This window comes from Pholcus phalangioides, unplaced genomic scaffold (assembly GCF_987345545.1).
Source record: "Pholcus phalangioides strain wild (caught in Gottingen) unplaced genomic scaffold, Ppha-v1.0 ptg000004l_1, whole genome shotgun sequence".
Taxonomy (NCBI): Eukaryota; Metazoa; Arthropoda; class Arachnida; order Araneae; family Pholcidae; genus Pholcus; species Pholcus phalangioides.
The window spans coordinates 18636911-18658084 of NW_028301597.1; the positions used below are offsets into that span (position 1 = coordinate 18636911).

The following is a 21174-nucleotide window of genomic DNA, read 5'->3' on the forward strand; positions in this document are numbered from 1 at the left end:
CAAAGCTGATAAATGTTAATGAAATAATTTTAAAAAATAATTTGAAATAAAAGCTGCAAATATTAAAAAATAATTTGAGACAAATTAATTCAAAATGCAAAAGCTGATAAGTGTTAAAAAATAATGAATGTTAAAAAACGATTTAAAAAGATAAATCTTAATAAATGATCAAAAAAAGGTAAATGTTAAAAAGGATTTAAACAATTAATTTAATATAAAAGCTGCTAAATGATAAAAAAATGATTTTTAAAATAAAAGCTGACAAATGCTAAAAAATGATTAAAAAAAAAAGAAAAATATAAATAAGAAGTTAAAAAATGATTTTTAAAAATGTTTAAAAAATTCAGAAGAAAGGTGAAAAAAATGATTTAAAAAAGATAAATGTTAAAAATTATTTTAAAAAATAAATGCTGTATGATCAAAATAAAGAAATGTTAGAAAATGATGATTTAAAAAAAGATGAATGTTAAAAAATAATTTCCATATTAATTTGAAATAAAAGCTGGTAAATGTTAATAAGTGATTAAAGAAATTAAGCAATTTGAAATAAAATCTGATGTTTGCTAAAAAATGGGATTTTTAGCATACATCATAAAAATCAAAAAATCTGGATTTAAAAAAAAAAATTTTTTTGATTTTATAAAACGTATAAAACTTCTCTAGATTAAATAAAAGATGATTCAAAATTAAAGCCATTAAATATTTAAAAATTTGATTGAAAAATAATTTAAAATAAAAGCTTAAAAAATGTAAAATACAAATTTAAAATCGAAGTTGATAAATATTGGAGGAAAAAAAAAAGCTAGTGTAAAAAAGTTGAATTAATCGTTAGTGTAAATAGATTCAGAGCAAAATGAAATTACCAAATTCCACGATGTTGCGAATTTATTTCATAGACGCTATTCAATAAGAACACCAACTAAACCCTCACATACAACGTGGTTCCATTTGCTTTATGATGAGATATATGTATTATTGTCTTAGTGAATTTTCTCTACTGGATTTTGAAACAAACCAGGGTTCCGTGACAAAAGAGAAACTCGATATCGTGATTTTATGTTTTTCTCAGGGCCATTCGTTTCCACGTCTCCTACCTCGTAACAGGTGTAAAAATACGAATACGCAGTTACTGATGATTACTCATAATCGAAGCCTTGTTCACACAGCTCCTCCTTCCTACATTTTAGCTACAGAAGAAACTAAATCAATAACTCATCGATCGTTTTTTTCCCTAAATTAAGCGAACTGATTGAGTTATTTTGAACAATACATAGCAATAATAATGCGGTTAGCCGATTTTTTTTTTTTTGTCTCAATTTGAGTAATTAAATATAGACAACAAGGAGATCCTTGGCTGGATGCCTGAATGGGACGTACGTTTTGTCTAGGTAGAGCTTGAAATACCAAGCTGACATTCTCCATCCTTGAGCAAAGGTGTGACATCGGTTATATCGCTGTTCATTATCCTGCTTTTTTCCCCCATTGATTTCCGAGATATCACTTGAAAGGAAAACCTCAAATATGGAGGACGAGTCAGCTCACCTTTATAGGCACCTTAAAACTAGGTATAATTATCGCGGCCGCCGCTTTGTGTCATATATACCATCTCTTAATATTCACATCATATATATACAGTATTTTTTCTTTTTCACTTGAAATAAATTGCTGCTTGTTTTGAAAAATCCAGAGATTTTGTAAATGTTATAAATATTAAAAGTATACGTTACGGATGCGGGTGGGACTTACAAAATGCGAACGATTGGTAACTCCATTAATATACTGAGAAATTGAATTTTCGGGATGTTAATGCCGAAACTGCTATTCAATATTTTTTTTGGTATTTTAAATATTTCAATACGATCTCAGTACACTCGACGCAGCTTAATGCGATAACAATAACCGATCGATAACTATATCCGAAATAAATGTCAGTTACAAGTTTGATGACCATACGTCCCGTCTGATCGAACGTACGCATTGGCTTTTACTTGAGGCCGGAAAATGGGGCACACAACTTCATTTTTCTTTCCCAAATAACTCGTCGCAAAATGTTCAATTGTTCCGTTGCATTTTTCCTCCCCCCCCCCCTTTAAGCTAAAATCCTGCATTTTTTTATTCAGTCACTGTGAGGAGTTAGAATATAACTGCCTAATGTGCATCACGAATTCCGATACATTTTATGATGTATGGTACGTTCCATAGACCTTGAGAAAGTCTTTCAGGCGAAAACTGTAAATCTAGGCAACCAGAAAAAGTTACCAAGAACTGAAGGAAGGGATATAATTTTTTTTCCCACCAAATATTTGCTTCACTGTAGGAAGGCCATTGCAAAAGAAAAGCTTCACAGTGTTAAATTAAAATTCACAATGAGAAAATTGGGAGAAATAGCAGTTATATACAGTCTGAGAATCTTATTAGTATTATAAAATAACTCTTTCTATTTCTATGGTGATTTGAATCAGAGGGGATTAGGGTGTGGATGTGGGCGTTGGCCGTTACTTTAAGGCTCGAGGAGTAGGCGGTATTCATTCCCGATCAAAAAAGAACTGATTTCTATAACAGATGACAAGCTCTTCAAACCCGTTTCATCACCTTTTCGTATTCATCTTTAGCAGGGGCCGGTCAGTCCAACGCTCGGGAATCGGCAGGACAAAGCCCTCGAAAACACCAGTTACGAATAATAATAATAAAAAATGAATCGCATGATAATAAATATATAACAACCTCAACAACAAGGAAAAAGAAGGGCGTATATATATACACACACACGCGGGAAAGTTGAGCTACAAACGAAAGTAGACAACCAGCAAAAAACTAGTTTTTCTCTTGACCATTAACCTTCTCTCTGTGATGGTTTTTAGTGTGTTTAGAGAAGTCAGTCCTTCGCCCGGTGAATTTATTTCGTTGCGTTTTTGACCCTTGAGATTCCGACAGGATCCCCGCTGACATTATTTTTGCTGCCCTCTATGCGTTAAGGCTTTTTTAACACTTACCCGCGAATTTTTTTTAGGCGGCAAAGAAAGAAGCTTCAAAGAGAAGTGAGAAATGTCCACATCACCAACGAAACGGAACCATTTTTTTGTACCTGTTCTTCATTTGTTCGAGCTTTCTTGTGGAATGTAGGCGGATAAAGTGAGGAAAGTCTCACCTATCACTTCATCTCACTTGTGCTTTTGAAGCTGTGAATATAACAAGAAAAATTTGTATTTGTGGAACCGAGAACTTGATCTTAAAATCTTTCACTCTCGCATGGCCTTTTTACTAGCGCCGTCTGTACAAAAGGTTCATAGCTATAAAATGAAAAAATTGAAAAAAAAAAAAAAAAAATCTACAGTTCATTGTTAGTCATCGGCAAAGGACGCTCCTCTGTTTTAATAATTTTTCTAGGATATGGTAGTCATAGGGTATGTTTGAAACTGACTTTCCACGACACTGTTGAGATAGATGTCCGGTTCGACTACTTTTATGTACCGGGTTCGTTTTCGGTGACAAAAAAAAATGTCTGCAGAAGACTGGTCTGATTAAACTTTTTACTATCACGGACGAAATGTTTCGTCCAAACGCCAGTGGAATAAATTCAATCTAGTTCTCTGTGTTTTCTTTCCTCTCTCTTCACCATCGCGAAGCTTTAATGTAACCCTATGAACCGAAGTGTTTTTTTTCAACCCTGTGTTTTTCTATACTCCTTAGTGATTTTTCCCCCAGCATATAATGCATCTTTGGGGCCGTTATTACGTCATCATCGATGGAGGGGAGGGGGTTTCCGATTTGCTGACTTTTGATGACAAGGGGGGGGGGGGTTTGGATAATGCTTATGTCAGCAACCGCCCTTTATGAAAAATATGAGTTAGGATTCAGAGGGGCAGAGCTGATGATGAAATTTTGCTGACCGGGGGGGGGGCGTCAAAAAGGCTAAAAATTTGCTTACGTAATACTTGAACGGCCCCTTTCTGCTATATACATGTATGTATGTATGAGCGAAAGAGAACACGTAAAATGAGGGTGAAAAGAAAAATATACTGCATGCTCTCTTATCTACGTATCTATCATACTGCTTTTTTTCTTTTCCATTTATTTATTTTTCTTCCTTTTTCTCATGTGCGGTTTAGGTTAGAACATAGTTTCTCAAACTTTTTTGCTCCATCGCCCCCCCCCCCCAACTCAAGTGAATTCATAGGATCCTATGTTATTTCTGTAGCTTCTATCGCCACCCCCACCCCCCTCTGGACTATTGCATCATCCACTTTGGAAAACACTGGGTTAGAACAAGGTTACCAGATTTATCGCCGATTATCGCCGTTAATTTTTCGTACAAATATTATAACGAAGTGTTCTTCAAGTGCTGGTCCACGAAACGTTTCGCTCAATTCATATGTATATAGACGTTACATAATACATAATCTTAAATTTATTTAAATAAAATACCGTCTCTCACGCATTGGTTTTTATTTCTGTAGTTATTTTTTTTTTTTGTCGGCCCACAAATGATTTTTCACCTTTATTTATTCTTTTGCTGGTCCGCGAAATGATTCAACTACTTTCACCAGTTCGCAGCAATAAAAAAAAGGTTGTAGAAATCTGTTGTAACCTCCATCACAAAATTCCATCAATTCACCATATATGAAGCTGAAAAAAAAAACCATCCAAACTCTGCAGTTGCTTCTATTTTAAGGTTGACCAGAACTTATCTTTGCGTGGGGGACATCGAAATCGGCGGAAGATAGTGATTTCTAGATGGTTTTTTTCCCCTGTTATTCATACACATACTCTCCCCACGTATTAGCATATATTTTGTGAAAGAATTCTCAAAATCGTCCGTTGCTTCTAAAAAAACAAAAATGTCATGAACATGAATTGCCCAGTTTGCGAGTAGGAAGGTAACTGCGGGTGATTCAACTACGTATCAAAGCGATCGGTGCTTTCTGGGTATAGGTGCATGATGTTCTTGCCAGTCGTTGATCGATAGCGAATGCGATCAATTTTGTTTTCACCATGCTAAAATTGCCTCGAAAGATCCACATTTTTTTTTCCGCATTCATCGGTTTTTGATAGAGCATTCATCCTTTCTTCAAGTGATTTTACTTCCCAAAAAACAAGAAAATCGCATTGCATTGCGTCACTGTTTTCCGTAACCATATAATTAAGAGAATCAGCGATGTATCAAATTCTGACTTACTTACATACCTACATCTTCTTTTTTCCCCCCCCTTCCTACTCTATACTTTTTTTTTTGTATTCTCAACTTTGTGTTTTAGTGGAAAAATAATCAATCATTTTCAGTGTTTGTTTTAGTATATAGGAAATCACGGATTTATTAATAGTCGGAGCCAGTTGAAAACTTTCTCAAGTATGAACGGTCCCTGTTTGAGAAGAACCGCCCAAAAAATGATTTTGCCGAATTTTCCTTTCAAATAAAGCCAGACCTCGGTACAACGTGGGTCCTGGAGATCGAAAAAATATGACTTTGGTGTTTTGACTTAATAACGAGTATGACCAACCTGCTATTTATGCTAACAGGGACTTTAACTTTATAAGTGCGGTAACGTTGAAAGTGGTAGACGTTATATGGGTGTCCTACTGTATTCATTTACAAACCGAGTGATCCTTCACTGAATCAGTTTGAAGTCAATATCATCCAACGAGCGTCCTAATTAGGTAGTCCGAAAATCGCTGAAGTTTTTCTCAATTTTACTCAACACAATACAAAACTTCAGAAATGCTCATTTCAAGACATTTTCAACGTAACCTGAAATTTTTTTTGCTGAGTTTTAAATAACTCTGACGCTAACGTGTTCTAGCAGATCCGTTATAAAAACAAGGGTTACCAGATTTTCAACTCATAAGTTGCGGACACCCTTTGCTGAGCACATGATTGAGATGATAGCGGGGCATCCACCAATCATTGCCCAGGTATATGGCATTACTACAATCAAAGCAAAATCACGCTAATCAAAAAATTACTGATTAGGGGATCGAAACGGGATATATGGTCAGCTTAATGGTATTTAAATCACAGCCTCGGGTGGGGGGGGGCTTGTTTGGTGCCAGATGCTGTTACAAATTCACATCATAATACTGTAGAATTTTTTCTCTCGTTTCGATCGATGAGCACGGTTTCCTAACAAAATAAGTACATTTCGCTTATTTTATAAAAACACAGTAACAACACTGGTTACCTTAATTATAACTGATCTTTAGAGCTTTTTCTTAACCTTAAGCGGCATTGATGAAATATCTTGCCTCCTTGAAGGCCTCTTATTTTAGTATTGGCCTCTTATTTAGTATTGGTAAGACCAGATATTTCATAAGGGTGATTTCTCAATAGAAAATTTTTCCCTATACCCTTACTATTATGCATCGGCTGAAAATCGGAGGAAAGTTTCCTTAATTAAAAAAAGATATGACATTTTGTATAGGAGATTTTGTGATTTCTACTCTTCTGCCATTTAAAGGATTGAATAGCGGCGCATGAATGACAGAACACGGCTTGCTATGAAGCGCTACAGTGCAATAAATCAAACCTCATAGTGCAGTTAGAAATGTGTTCAAATAAAATAAATGATAAGTATGTATAAGGATACATACTTATCATTTATTTTATGGGCAATAAATTAACTTCTAGATACAACGTCTATTTCCTATCTAAGCGAATTTTATGTAATAGCCATGACAGCTTTAAAGTGTTCTCGTAAGACTGCTCATGGGCTTTAAATTTTCATTCGGTAAGTTCCAGGTAACCAATTTATTGCTCATCTAGTTCGCGGCTAAGGAAATTGAAAATAAATTATAGGCTTGAACAAAAAAAACAAAACCAAAAAAAAAACCCCACCGTTTTAATGTAAATTAAGTTGAAAAAAAACCCCATTTCATATCTGGAAGAGGGGCAGGGAATTATGGAATAGCATTTCTAATATTTTCATCTGACAGATGATGGGTGACCTGAAAACCTGTATTTTTATAAAAATTTCGATTCTTGTCGTTGCATTGACAAATTCAATGTTTTTGAAAATAAATATCATACGTTCAAGAAAAAATAAATTATATTTTTTTGGGGAGATATTAAATGGTTGGGGAAATATGACATATATATATAGAGCAGTGTTTCTCAAAGTGTGCACCGGTGCTCCTAAGAGAGTCGCCAAAATTTATCAGGGGTATCATGGCTAGCTGGAGATATTGGTTTGTGTGCCTATTTATGCTTTGAAGTTGTTCTTTTATATCGGAACATATATACCAAACTACTCTGGGGAGCCACAGATGAACCGGGAATCGGGCAAGGAAGACGCGGGCATAGCCCACTAAACAATTATGTCTAGTCGGCCGTGACGCGGGTGACAAAAGTTTGAGAGACACTAACGTAGAGGGTTAAAAATGAATAAATTGAAATTTATTAAACAGGATGTAATGAGCCTATGAAACTAAAAATAAAATCATAGTTTGTTTCAACATTTGATGATGGTGTGGGGGGGGGGGGGAAGGGTTCACATAGTCGAATAACATGCAATCTTCTTTTTTTTTCCCCAGAACAGTCAAGGAGGACCCACATAGAACAGGACACGTAAATTTTTCTTAGGCCGGGATTACACTACAAAAGTTTGATAAAAATAATTTTATAAAACTTGAAAAATGCCACCAATAGGATTATCAGTTTCATTTGCTCGAATGTAACCTATGAGCTTTATTGGTTGAATTTTTTGAGTTTTATACAAGGTATTTTATCAAACTTGAAAAATCTAACCAATAAGGTTATTGGTTACATTCTAGAAAATGCAACCGTTGACCTTATTGGCTGCATTTTTCAAGTTTTATAAAAGAACTTTTATCAAACTTTCATAGTGCAATACCGGCCTTAGACCCACTCCTTTTCTGTCTTCCAAACATTCCGTCTTGAAGAGATATTCTTGCCCAACTCAGCTCAATGATAGATTCAGCATCTCACATAACCCTACACGCTATCTTGGAAAGAATAGCGTCCAATCTAACTGTAAAGAATGGGGGAAAAAAAATTGGCACACTTTGCATTAAAATGAAAATGTTTAATGTACATTGTGCGTAAGTTAAAACTATTATTCGCTCTTCCAATGAAAATATGGGGTTCTATAATCCCCACACTTCCCATGTATTTAAAATAAATTTTTGTCACATTCATTAACATAGCTGAGACATTATATCCAATCACGTTGCATGACAGCATCCGTAAAAAAAGTTCGTTCTATTTCTTATTTATTTATTATAAATTCCTCAACAGAAATCGTGGAGCGCAGTTATTGTTGGAACCAAGATTTCCGGATGAGTTGCAGCTGGCGCAACATTCTGGCCATCCACGAGGCTTACTTCACAAACGACCCGATGCACATCAACGCTAGCAGCTGCGAGGTTACGGTCAACGCATTCAAAGATTCATATTGCGGCGAAGATATCAGATCATCCCTCAACAGAAGGTGAGTCATCTTTCCGGTCAAACATTTCTCCTTTTCCGATTTAAAGTCAAATTATCTTCCCCATTTTCCGTACAGGGTGTCCTGTAAATCCGAATTCGGCCTTTATCTCATCGTATATAGAGGTATATTTTTAAATTTAAAAAATGATCAAATGCGTTCAAGAATCCCTGTGTACCAGTTTCAAGAGTGAAAATACACTGTGTAATAAATTAAAAAAAAAAAATCTAAATTTTTGTACGGCTCCTTGTCTCTCCTGATTCCAACAGAAAAAAAAATTCCACGTTTCTAAGTATAATGTAATATTTGCCGAGATATTCGAATTCAAAATCAGAGCAAGTCGGGAAAAAGAAAATAAAAACTAACAGATAATGCTTCTTTTCCGCGATCGTGGTTTTCTTTCCCAACTTTTCCCCATTTTTTTAATTCAAGTATCTCAGTGAATATTACACTTGGAAACGATGATTATTTTTTTTGCCCCAGGAGAGACCAGGAAACAACTTTTAGGGGGTGAATGAAAATTTATATTTTTTATATCAATCATGATACACTGTATTTTCACTCTTGAAACTGGTGCATAGCGATTTTTGAACGCATTTTCAGCATTTTTTACTCTACGACGATCGATTAATAAGATAAAGGCCGAATTTGGACTTAAAATATACCCTGTATATTTCCGATCTAATATGTGCAGCTTTTTTTTCATGTACACTAGTACGAAATCAATCTTATTAAATGGCTACGATACCAGCATGAGTTTTGACTCTAAATATGGTAATGATATAGATTGGTCAGCGTTTCTCAACCTTTCCAAGCTCAACGACCGGTAAAACGTCTGAAACAATTCGACGGACCACTAACTTACCGAAGGAGTATTGTGACCAGAAGTCCCCTATTTTATGGAACATTCCTGAATTTTCGGCCCTTCTGATTTTTTTTTATAGAGTTGTCCTGTTTTTTTTCAGTGAAGTTTTATTTGACACCAAAATCTTTACTAGAATCTTGAATGAAGATAATTTTCACGCTTTATCAATTATATTATGGTAATTATGGCTATAAATATTCATCTAACATATTTGTCATGTTCGACATATTTTTCCGCGAGGTCCGTTTCAATTTATTGCAAGTTCTAGGTGTTCTTTATGTCCCATTTATTGCAATTTTTCATCAATTTTTTTGCAAAATTTAGAGATTTTGCCGACTTATGGTAACGTTTTTGTGACAATCGGTGATTCCACATATTTTGCTGCATTTATAGTTATCCGCATTTTTCTCAATGAAATACAGTCACGAAGTCATGTGATGAATGTTTTTTTCCGTGAAACACATTTTTGTTCACCGTGATTTTCAGCAGCAACAGCAGCCCTTTACTTTTCCACCCTTCGGAAATTTTAGCAGTATACTGTATTAGCGAATTTGTCGTAAATTGAATTTTTCGGCTGCGATTTGTGATGTCCCGTATTTATGATTGCAATTTCCTCGGTGAGATATGGTGACCCCCTAAGTCTGAGAATGTAGTTTTTATTTGAACCCACAAGAGAGAGAGAGAGAGATGTTTTCTCTAATACTGCATCAATAACAACAATTGAATAACTTTTCATTCAAATGATCAAGTCTGCCTGCGGACCACCTATGCTATCGCCACGGACTGACTGGCGTATGACCACGTATGAGTGGTGACTAGTGTCCTCGAACGAAACGATCGAACATAATTACCATAATTTTTCATTTCATTGGATCAACTTAATATTTATGAAATAATAATGATGGTATTTCAAATCAACCAATCAAAACAACTTCTTAGCTCTATGTATGTATATGGAAAGGAAAAATCTATATTTTTCCTTTCCAATATCATGAGAGTTTTCTTCTTCTTCTCTATTACATTCTCAATATCTCTTTAAAAAAATGGTTATCGAAAAATTGTACTTTGAATAGTACCGTGATCCTTATTATTAGTTTCTCCTTTTGTGATGGTTGTTATATTATTATTATTATTATTATTGTAATGTTTATCAGTTGAGTACAGAAATGTTAGGACTGGATTCGTGTCTACTTCCGTCTGAGTCTCCTTCACCTTTGATGATCGAGGTTCAATGACAGGAGAGAAGCGGCACATCCCACGCTTTGTGCACATCTCCGGCATTGTTTTCTAAATGGCTTTATGCTGCTCTCTCTCTCTCTCTCTCATGGTCTTTCGTGCATGACCCTGAGAAATGTTCTTTTGCTCTCGAATCGCTTTGTGGGCCCTGCTGGAAAAAAAAAAATCGGAAGAGGAAAAAGAATAATTTTTTGTGTATTTTTATCGTTTTGGCAGGTTATTTTTTGTTTCTGCTCCTTCCGTCTCGATGTCTGTCATTCCATCGACCACTCGCTTACGGGATGGTTTATAGGGGGAGAGAGAAAAAATGCTGCTGCTATTATCATTGGGATAATGTGAAGTTTATGTGATAACTCGCTTATAGACGAGCATTGGAGTTCCGGGGGAATAATGATTGTCGTTGAGTTGAAAGTGACGTTTCGACGGAAAGGAGTAGACCCAGGGGGTCTTCAACGTAGGGCCCGCGGACCACATTTGGCTCTCGGAGATTTTTGTCGTTGCCGTCACGGCCATATTTTCAGAAAAGGGTTGAAAATATTGAAAAACGATTAATTCTAGAACTAAAGAAAGAATATGTAGAGTTCTGTATGCACATTCCCCCCAGTCGAAACCTTGATGTAATAACACTGTATAAGGTTCAAAAGCCCAAGAAGAAGCAAAAAGCCACACGAGAACAAAAATCTCAACAACTCGAGAGGACATTCGAAAATGAAAAAAAGAGAAGATTGTGAGGAAAACAATCGAGGAGAGAATCGTCGTCTCCAGTGCACGCTCTTTATTCTAGTTTTCTCTAATAAATCCCTGTTTAAGTTTGCTTTAATGAGTGCTCACTATTCGGGGAACCATTTTTAGGTCACTCTAAAAAATGAAAAAAAAATAATTTCGGAATTGATAAAAGAAATAATTCTAGAATAAATGAAAGAAATAATTCCAAAATTTATGAAAATTGAGAATTACTGGAAGAAATAATTTTTGAAGCAATTAATTTCAGAATTAGTGAAAAATAACATAAATAAATGAGAGAAATAATTTCTTAATTTCTGACAAATTATTTCACGATTAATAAAAGTTAATTGCATAATTATTGAAAGACATGATGTCAAGATGCATAGAGAAGGAAAATAATTTTTGAGGCATAGCGAAATAAATAAATTATCATTTAAAGTTATTTCAGACTAAAATTAATTAATTTAATCAGTAGTTAGTCATAAACTTTTTAGAATTCCTTTTTGATGTAACACGATGTCAGTGTTTTCATATTGATGCTCTTCTACATACTACTACAACGTGTTCGGTGAAAGACATCCCAATACAGTGGTGATACCTTTACTAACGAAGATGATTCATCCCGGAATCGTCTTCGTTAGCCGCAGACGTTCCAGAAACCATAAGCGGAGATACGGGGGGGGGGCACGAGAGGGCAATGCTCCCCCCCTCCCAGCATCAAAGGTAAAGCCTACTGATCTAATGCATTTCCGTATATATGAATTGACATCATCATCATGCCCCACCCCCAGACTTTCAAGTCTATCTCCGCCTATGCCAGAAACGTCCCTAAATTTGACGATAAGTTTTTTTTTTGCGCTAAACTGACAAAAAACACAAACACTGATCGAATGCTGCAAAATTGGATAAATAGGAATCTACAGGATGATGAGAGATGCTCTAAAGAGGTCTTTTTATTCCACACCAATGTACTCAATGCAATACAACCGAGTTGAGTTCGTAAGTGTCCCCATCCATTTGTGATTTGGTCAGATCATTTCTGTGTCTGTTACATGCGGATATAATATGGCAAGTGTAAGGTAACAGATGAGATGGCATGGGGGTCCCCTCCAATTTTGCTTTTAAAATATACCTCAATATGCGTACATTCATCCGTCTTAACGAAACCCCGAAACTTTTCTCCAACTCCCAACCCCCATCTCGTCTGTAATCACCACAAAATTCGTTAATCGCGACAGTACCCAATTGTCCGGGGAAAATATGTTGTAAAACTATTGTAAGTTATTTTTATTTTTAACACAAAATGAAGTGTCACAGACTCTGCCACGAAGCTGGGCTGGAAGAGATCTCGGCAACAGGATAAGTCCAGCGGCAAAGTTCTGGCGTTCATTCATTCAGTTGATACATGCAGATAGAAAAAACTCCCAGAATGTGTCCAGACCAGGGCCGTAACTAGGGTTTTTGCCCCCCTTTCACAACTTTAAAATTCGATAGTTCTATAACAATGTTCTTTGTTTTCACCTAAAACTGCCACCCACTAAATTTTGCCGTCCGTGGCTGCTGCCCCTCTGCCCCTTCTAGTTCCGGCCCTGGTCCAGACTGTTCAATTTGATGCTAAGAGACTTGCACTGAAAGAACGCGTGTTCTGAAAAAATAGGCTCTTTTTTTTTCAATGCATTTGTCATTAGTTGAGAACCTTTCATTTTACATGAAACAGCCCAAAAGCTCTCAGAAAGAGAATTGAAGGTACATCTGGAAAAAGAAAGTAAATGAGTTCGAAGTAATCGAGTTCGAGTGACATTTGGATAATTCTGTTGATGATTAGCACGAAAATTCAGCTCACGGCGCGGCTATTTTATGTTAGCAAGTGCATACATATCAACCAAAATGCTCGTTAGCCGAGGCAGACAAATCACGAAAAAAATTTTCGTTAGCAGAAAAATTCGAATCGAATCGCTCGTTAGTCGAGATATCACTGTATAACTAACTTCGGGTCCTATAGGCCCGGATCCAGATGCGGTTCTGATAACCGCATCTTGGGTGGGGTCAGTGGGGGCGATCAAATCATTAAAAATATTTATTTATTCTGAATTATTTTTATCAATTTTTACCTTCTGTATCTCATTTTATTTTGTTACTGGCCATTAAATTCACTGCTTTACTGCCAAAAGTCATTTTACACAAAGAACTTGAAACCTTCCCCCCTCCCAACCTCACGTATATTTAAATTCGATCCTTTGTTTGAAATTGTTAAGACTACCCGGAATTCTGATAAGAGGCATGAAAAAGTATGACACCTAGAAATCGACTTTGTATCGTTGAGACCGATCTAACTCATCCCTCACGTGCATAAAATAACTGTTGTACAAACAATAAAAAAACAATCACAATTAATACCAATAATGGTAACCTGATTTCTGGTGATAATTATGTTTCCAATGATAATGTTATCACTAAAACAAAAAAAACCTGATTAAAAAATCCAAATGATGAGATTGAAGGGCAAAAAAGAAGGTTGAATCAATTATTCCAATTCTATTAATCAAGTAATTAACTCTTTGCAATATTAATAAAAAAATACAAAACACTCCGTTTTTTCTAAATTAACAGAGTTACAAAAAAATCCAGATTATATATATATAGAACATTCATCTGAAACAAAAGCGTTTTCGTTGAAAGAAACAACGCTTTAAAAAAAAAAAATTGAAAAAATCCAATATTTTCTTGCACTTTTTGAGTTGTGTTAATTTTTATATATCGATACCGTTTTCCTTTTTTGTTATGAAATAATTTGCTTTTAGACGTAATAAAAAAAATCACAGAGATGCAAAAACATGGCATAAAATATCATAACGTTAATGTTCAGGAAATCAAATTATCGTTTTTGAATTCTTGAAAAAATAAAATAAAATAAATCGCTTTTCCAAAACAATCTTTTCTTCGTATTCTTAGATTACTTTATTGGATACTGAACTATCAAATAAATTCACATATAGTATATGAGTCGTCCAGTTGCAAAGCTCGTTAAGCGCCAACCAGAATTTTTTTTTTTATAGAAAGTGAAAAAAAAACTTTTGGTGTATTTTTTTTTTCAGCTGACGCTTGTTGAAATGTTAATGTTATGCAGTTAAAATTTTAAATTTCAAGCAGTCAGTTCGAAAAATACACTTTGCAAAAGTTTATTTTTCACTTTCTGCAAAAAAAATGTGGTTGCGCTTAACGAGTCTTGCAACTGGACGACTCATATATTCAATTATAGATTAACTCCTTACGCGTTTAAAAAGGACAGAAATACTGTACGTTTATTTATTTGCACATCTCAACAGGCTGAGCCCAATTACAGGGATGGAAAACCATCACGGACATAAAAATACCAAAAATACAATGAAGTAATGAAAATATAAAAGAAAAGTAAAATAATAACTATAATAATTCATGAAATTTACGCGTTAAAAATTAAATCATAAACTAAACACATAGCGCAATACATATATATACGTAATGTGGAAATACAAATTGATAATGTGATACAAGGAAGACAAAGCCACGTCTACCCAAAATGAAAATGAAAAACCGAAAAATATATGAATTGCACAAAAATACAAAATACAAAGATAAGTAAGGAGAAGGAAATCAACATGGAAAGCAAAAGAAAAAAAAATCATAATGTGAAAGCACTCTTTGGAGATAAAAAGAAACATTAATGTGAGAAATATGTACAGTAGTGGAATGAGGAATCTTTATGAAAAAATATCTGGTAATATCACAGTACTATAATTTTTACATGCTAGCAAAATGGATGAAGTATCCAAATTTTCGTGCGTGCACGGGGTAAATAAAAGACATTGTGGGAACTATGAGATGGCACAGAGATGCTAATTAGGCTCGTCAAATAAGAGTCATCAATTCTGCAGTGAAAAACTTTGTGTAGAAATGATAGTTCTCGCGTTGTATGCCTGCTATCGAGAGATGTCATCTTGGAAAAATAGAGAAGATCCGAAGTAGGTGCATCTCGAACATACACACCAAAAGAATTCCAGAATAATGACCGCAAAAACTTTTTCTGTAGCTGTTCAATACGAACGCTCATCGCTGTAAGGATATAGCTCCATATTACTGAGCCATACTCAAGTGAGGGTAAGTCATAATATGCAAAATAGTCGTGCCATCGCTGGAACAGAGGTTAATGGTACAGACGACCTAACGATAAAGCAAAGTGATTTGTAAGACTTTGACAGAACACTTTCCGCGTGAGCGCTGAAGTTCAAAATCACTCTTGAAAATTACACCTAAATCCATTACCGTGCTCTTTCTTTCTGTGACTGCTGCATCTACGGTATATAATCGTAAAGCAATGGATGCAATTTTCGCGTGAATGAAACGACGTCACACTTCGAAACATTCAGACCTAGATTTTTGTCGCGACACACAATCAATTATGTATACATTAGGGTGGCCCTTAGCTATAGGTAATTTTCCGAACGATAGAACTTTTCTGCTCCCACCCCCTTAATCCTGTTCCAATCAAAAAAAAAAATATCTATCTGTGCAAAATTTTAGCTCAATCGGACAACCGTTAGGCGACCCTCAAACGTCTTGAAGTAGGAACATAGTAAGCAATGTTATTTCTCTATGCGGCAATTGAGTATAATTTCGTTCAAAAGCGATACACTCTTCCATACCTCGATCATTATTTCTTTTCTTAAAGAAATTTATGGGGACATATCCAGACAACCCCAGCAATTGTTTAAAACATTCTGAATCCAAATTTCCCCCCAAAAAAATTGTCCTAATTCAAAAAATATCTGAAACAACATGAAAAATTTGAGAGATACAGTCGAATCCCATTATAAAGAACTCCAAAAGACCGGATAAATCACTTTGTTATAACGAAATTTCGTTATAAAAGAATTCCAAAGTTTCACATTGTTCCTATATATAAACTTATCTTTTTTTATGTTTCTTCTAATTATTTTTAAAATTCTTTATATCTCAGAAAAAACAATGAGTATTTCCTGTTATTGTTTTCTTGCAATTCATTTTACGAATCTCATCGATTAATTATTATGTAGTGAAGGTTCAAGTGTGATAAAATAAGTGGTGTTTAATAGGACTGGTCCAATTAATCGATCAATCGGGTTGGTTAATCGATTAATTGTTAATCGCAGTTAAAAATTTTATTTGACTCGATCAATATACGATTAAAATTTCTATTAAAAGTTTATAATTTAAATTGATTTATTCGAGGGCGCAACAGCCCAGATCGATAAGATACTCGCTTAAAGTACCAAAGGATGTTTAGAGGTGTCGTGAGTTCGATACCCAGTTCCCCTTGTCAGAAAACTTTCCTGACACAGGGGTACAACAGAAACGGCGACATGACCGCAGAAAAAGTTGCTACCGCAGGGAGTCCCCCATCGAGAGGTTAGCGCACCAATCTTTGGATGAGTATAAAAACTAGCATGTCGTTCGGAATCGGCAATAAATTGTAGGTCCCGGTCCTACAGGTAGGTATTAGTCCTCATGTGCAGAAAATGACCGTGGTGCGACAAAAATTATCAAATGATTCATTTGGTGAAACCGAACATTTCACTTACCACATCCTATTGGTGAACCGTTGATTTTGTGGCATACTTCCAATTAGGAAAACAATCCAAATAACATAACATTCGATTAATCGATTAAAACATTTTGATTAACCAGCGTGAAATTTTAATGGATTAACACACACATACACACACACACACAGCCCTAGTATTTAATAATATATCATCAGAGCAAATACAGGATCAAATCACGGATTTTTCGCTGAAAACCCAAATGTAACGAAACCCGATATCAAAAATTCCATTCGACCCAAGCCCCATCAACACAACAGATTTATAATGATAGTAGCCTACTGTAGTAAGTAGTACGAGAACATTTATGCGATTTTCAACACTTTCTGAGAAACACCAGACCAACACGTGCTGGTATACTTAAAATTCAGGAATGCACGCGTGACAAATATGTAAGATTCCCCCATCTATAAAAGCTCATACAAACTTATTTGTTAAGCTTATAGTTTTGTTATTTTTTGCTTCTTTCACTAACAAATTTGTATTCAGATCAACTTTACATGCCGGAAACTTGAACTTTGCCCATTCTTTTTATTAATGTACTACCATTCTCATCCCCCCACCCCCTCCCATCTTTTTCCACTTAGAATAGAGGAAAGTGAAATGTTAAAGTAATGTGAGAGGAGGCTCTCTCCCTCTATACTCTTTCTTGAGTGCAGGAGCTGATGCATAATTTCAACCTCGTCCATCGTACGCCATGGAATGGTATCAGCAAACAGAAGTGTCAGTATTCGTCACAGCTCGTTATTATACTTCTTTTCTTCATTTTTTTGTCTGGTTTTTTTTTTCACTGGAGGGGAGTGGAGTTACGCTAAGGTCATTCCACCTGTAGAGAGCGAAAGCACTTTCCGCCGATGTTGCTGCTGCTTCATGAAGATGATCCCCCATAGGTGTCTCTTGTTAACTTCTTTCTCTCTCTCTCATTTACTTGCATAACACTACTAGCGTTGTTTTTATCCCGGATTTCACTTTTTTCTTCCATGCGTAATTACGAATGAATTGTTCTTCTTGGTTGTAGTGAAAGCGAATAATTTAGCGTTGAATAAAGTAAAAAGACCTTAAAAAGCCTAAAAAACAAGAAGTGATTATTTCTTGGAAATTTACGTGAAGAGGGTTTTGTATCAACAATAGGTCATCTTTGATTGAACTCGCCATCCGGGGTCAAAAAACACATGAATTCACGAAATTTAGTTCAATCGAATATTTCTCCGATTTGCTTTTATGTGAGCAGTGTCATCTTGAAACATGGGACAACCCTAGGCATGGCTGGGGGGTTGGGCGGAGCTCAAGTGTAAAGGGGGCCTTATGATGATGAGATGGGATAAAATTTACCAGAGTAAGTATATAAACTGGTAGGCAGGCATCTCTAACCAGATAGACTGTGTGTGTGTATGGCCAGTGTGTGTTCGTATCCTTTCCCATAATTTTCCTTGTGGACTGGACTATACAATCCTAGAAGAGTGCAGCTTCTTGTATACTTTGAACTTTTACCAAATGACTCGACTAATACAAGTTTCAGGTGATTTCGAGAGCTTCAAAACTTCGGATATACATTTTTTAAGCCCTTTTCTCACGCTGGATATATTGCAGAACAGGATTTCGGTTATCGAACTGTAGTGTAATAAATATTAAATTATTGAAGGTAAATTAAATACATCAAGCTGCCGAACGATAATGACAGCGGAGTGTTTGTCAACCGCCGGGCCGCAACCCAGTACCGGGCCCTAACATTAGTCACACCGGTCCGTGAGTGATTCGCAATTTCATTTTTCTCATTAATTTTTTGTTAGTTGTGTTTATGACCGGGCCTTTCACACTTACACAAAAGAAATTTACCGGGCCTCAGGCTTCCAACCCATTCTTGGGGGTCTTAAACCCATGGCTCGCGGGCCACATTTGGCCCTCGGAGCTGTTTGTCGTGGCCCACCGACCATTTTTAGAAAATCGTTGAAAAAAATGAAAGACGATTAATTCTAGTACTAATGAAAGAAATAATTTCGGAATTAATGAAAAAATAATTATATATATAGATATATAATTAATAAATAGGTAATTGCATAATTATTGAAAAGAAATCATTCCAAGATATATTGCGAGGGAAATAATATCAGAATTATTGAATTAAATAATTAAAGAATCATTTAAAGTGATTTCAGATTAACCATTAATTTATCGTAATCGATTTAATTAATCAATAATTAATCAAAATCTTTTCCAGAATTGGCAGAAAAGTGATTTCAGAAGTAATTAACAAAAACTAAAAGCGATTCAAAAGAGTCTTCAATTATTTTTGTTCTAACACAGTTGGAGGCCCCCCCCCCCCCATTGGTCCCTTCTATTAAGATGTCACTGTTGTAAATTGTACGAGTAAGCCCTTGTGAAAATTTGAATTCTTCTTACAGTTATAAATTCTTCCGTATGAGTTAGTAGCCCTCGTGCTTCTTGGACAATTTCAATATGGCCTTCAGTGTATGAAATGTTGTTGAAGACTCCTGTGCTACGATATAGATAATAATGTAGATACGTTATAGATAAATACGGTGTTTAATAAGTCGTAGCTGAAGTCTATTTCACCGGCTGAATTCTGAAATGATGATGGTGATATTTGTGCGTGATTTAATAGAAAGAAAAAAATGTTAGAAAAGGAAGGAAGTGCTTGTATTTCTATTGTATCTGCACTTCATTGTATTTCTTTTTACTATCAAATATGAAAGCAAAAAAGTATCGTAGTACCTCTTTTTTATGTATCTTATTTTTTTTTGGTACAACATCCGCCGCGTCTTTTCTCCTCCGTAAGAGGAAGTCAATGTTAACAATGTCGCGATACATAAATTAGTTTTTACTGTATGCGGATTAGTGCTCATGCGAACGGTATATAGCGAATAGAAGGAAAAAAAAAAGCTATTATCGAAGATATACTGTTAGTTTTCATTATAATTGTTGTCAGCTGAGGGTCTGAAACGTCTAACAACTGTGGCAAAAAAGAATAGATAGTAACGCCATCAAAAAATTGTTGTTATAGCCGAGGTATATTAGGCCTATGCTATTCACTTCACATGTGAATAGCATAGAGATAAACAAAGCTTAGTGAGGACTTCGTCTCAATCGATGCAGAGAAAACACCTTATTCTTTGAATTAGCTCTGAAATAAGTTTGAGGAGACCCTTCAAGGCTTGCTCATAATTTTACAGAAAACAAAATGCAGAAGGATGAAATACAAGTGATAGCCGTTATAACGACCACTCACAATAATCACAAGAAAAGTTTTTGTTATAACGGACTTCTCATTATAATTGAATTTTAATTTTTTCTCTGTCGGGTAAAACACGTAGTAGTTTTTTGACACCTCTATGATTATCTTTTAGATCATTACTGTCTAATATTAGGGAATGAACAGAATTCCAATCGTGAAATTGGTTTTTGACTGTCAGAATTCCGTATTCTTAGTACTGTTTAGAAGGCCGATTTTGAACATTTTCTCTGGATTATTATTTTATTGCTCAATCTTTGTGCCGATCAAATTATTTTTAACACAATTTGCCCAGTCATTAGTAAATGGTTCAAGTTCCTATCAAATAAACTTTAACAGTGAAATAATGCCAGTCACTGAAAGTAGCAAAAATTGAAATTCACATGTTCTGTGTGTACGTACATACATTGGTAAAGCCTAAAAATAGGAAAAGAGGTTAAAAAAATTTGACTTTTCTTGCTTATCCTTTGTTAGAATTACATCAGAATAATATTAACAAGGATCATGTGCAATGATAAGTTGATAAGTAGGGATACGGAAATTTCGCAAAAAAAATGTTTTGAGATGGAAAATTTCGCATTTATTCGCAAAAAAAAATCTTCAAATCAAAACATTTTCATTTGTTTCGTTTATTTTTTTAAGTATAATTAAGGATGTTTTTTTAATTCATGTTAATAACTGCCCTGAAAAGTTCAAGTATCAGCATTTTTTTTAGCATTTAAAGTCTACTACTATTATTATATAGCCTTCCTTTCTTTCAAACGGAGCACAATTCAGGTCTACCGCCATTGGCAATTTATTAGCTAGTGAGTTGTGCTGGAAGTGTAACTGTATGTACCTAACAGTTTGAGTGCGTATCTAGTGTTGTGTCTGATTTTTCAGCGCTGCCATCTATATTTCAGAAGTGAAGTGTGATGATTGAATATTTGTACTGTTTGTAGGCCTGTTGCTCTCTGTGGCGAGATTTTTTAACAGGGAGATCGGGTCGCATTTTGCGCCTCGAAGTTAGGAACCACAGAAAACTAACTTCAGCCGACCATC

General features: G+C 35.2%; 1 protein-coding gene across 1 annotated transcript in view; it reads left to right on the forward strand.

The window, feature by feature from the left end:
* The window catches only part of LOC149086700 (mannan-binding lectin serine protease 2-like), a 59552-nt gene that overhangs the window by 7475 nt on the left and 30903 nt on the right, over positions 1 to 21174 (forward strand). Inside the window, exon 2 of the mRNA XM_089231058.1 lies at positions 8249 to 8441. Coding sequence (XP_089087184.1) covers positions 8249 to 8441 — 193 coding nt within the window. The remainder of the gene's footprint in view (positions 1 to 8248; positions 8442 to 21174) is intronic.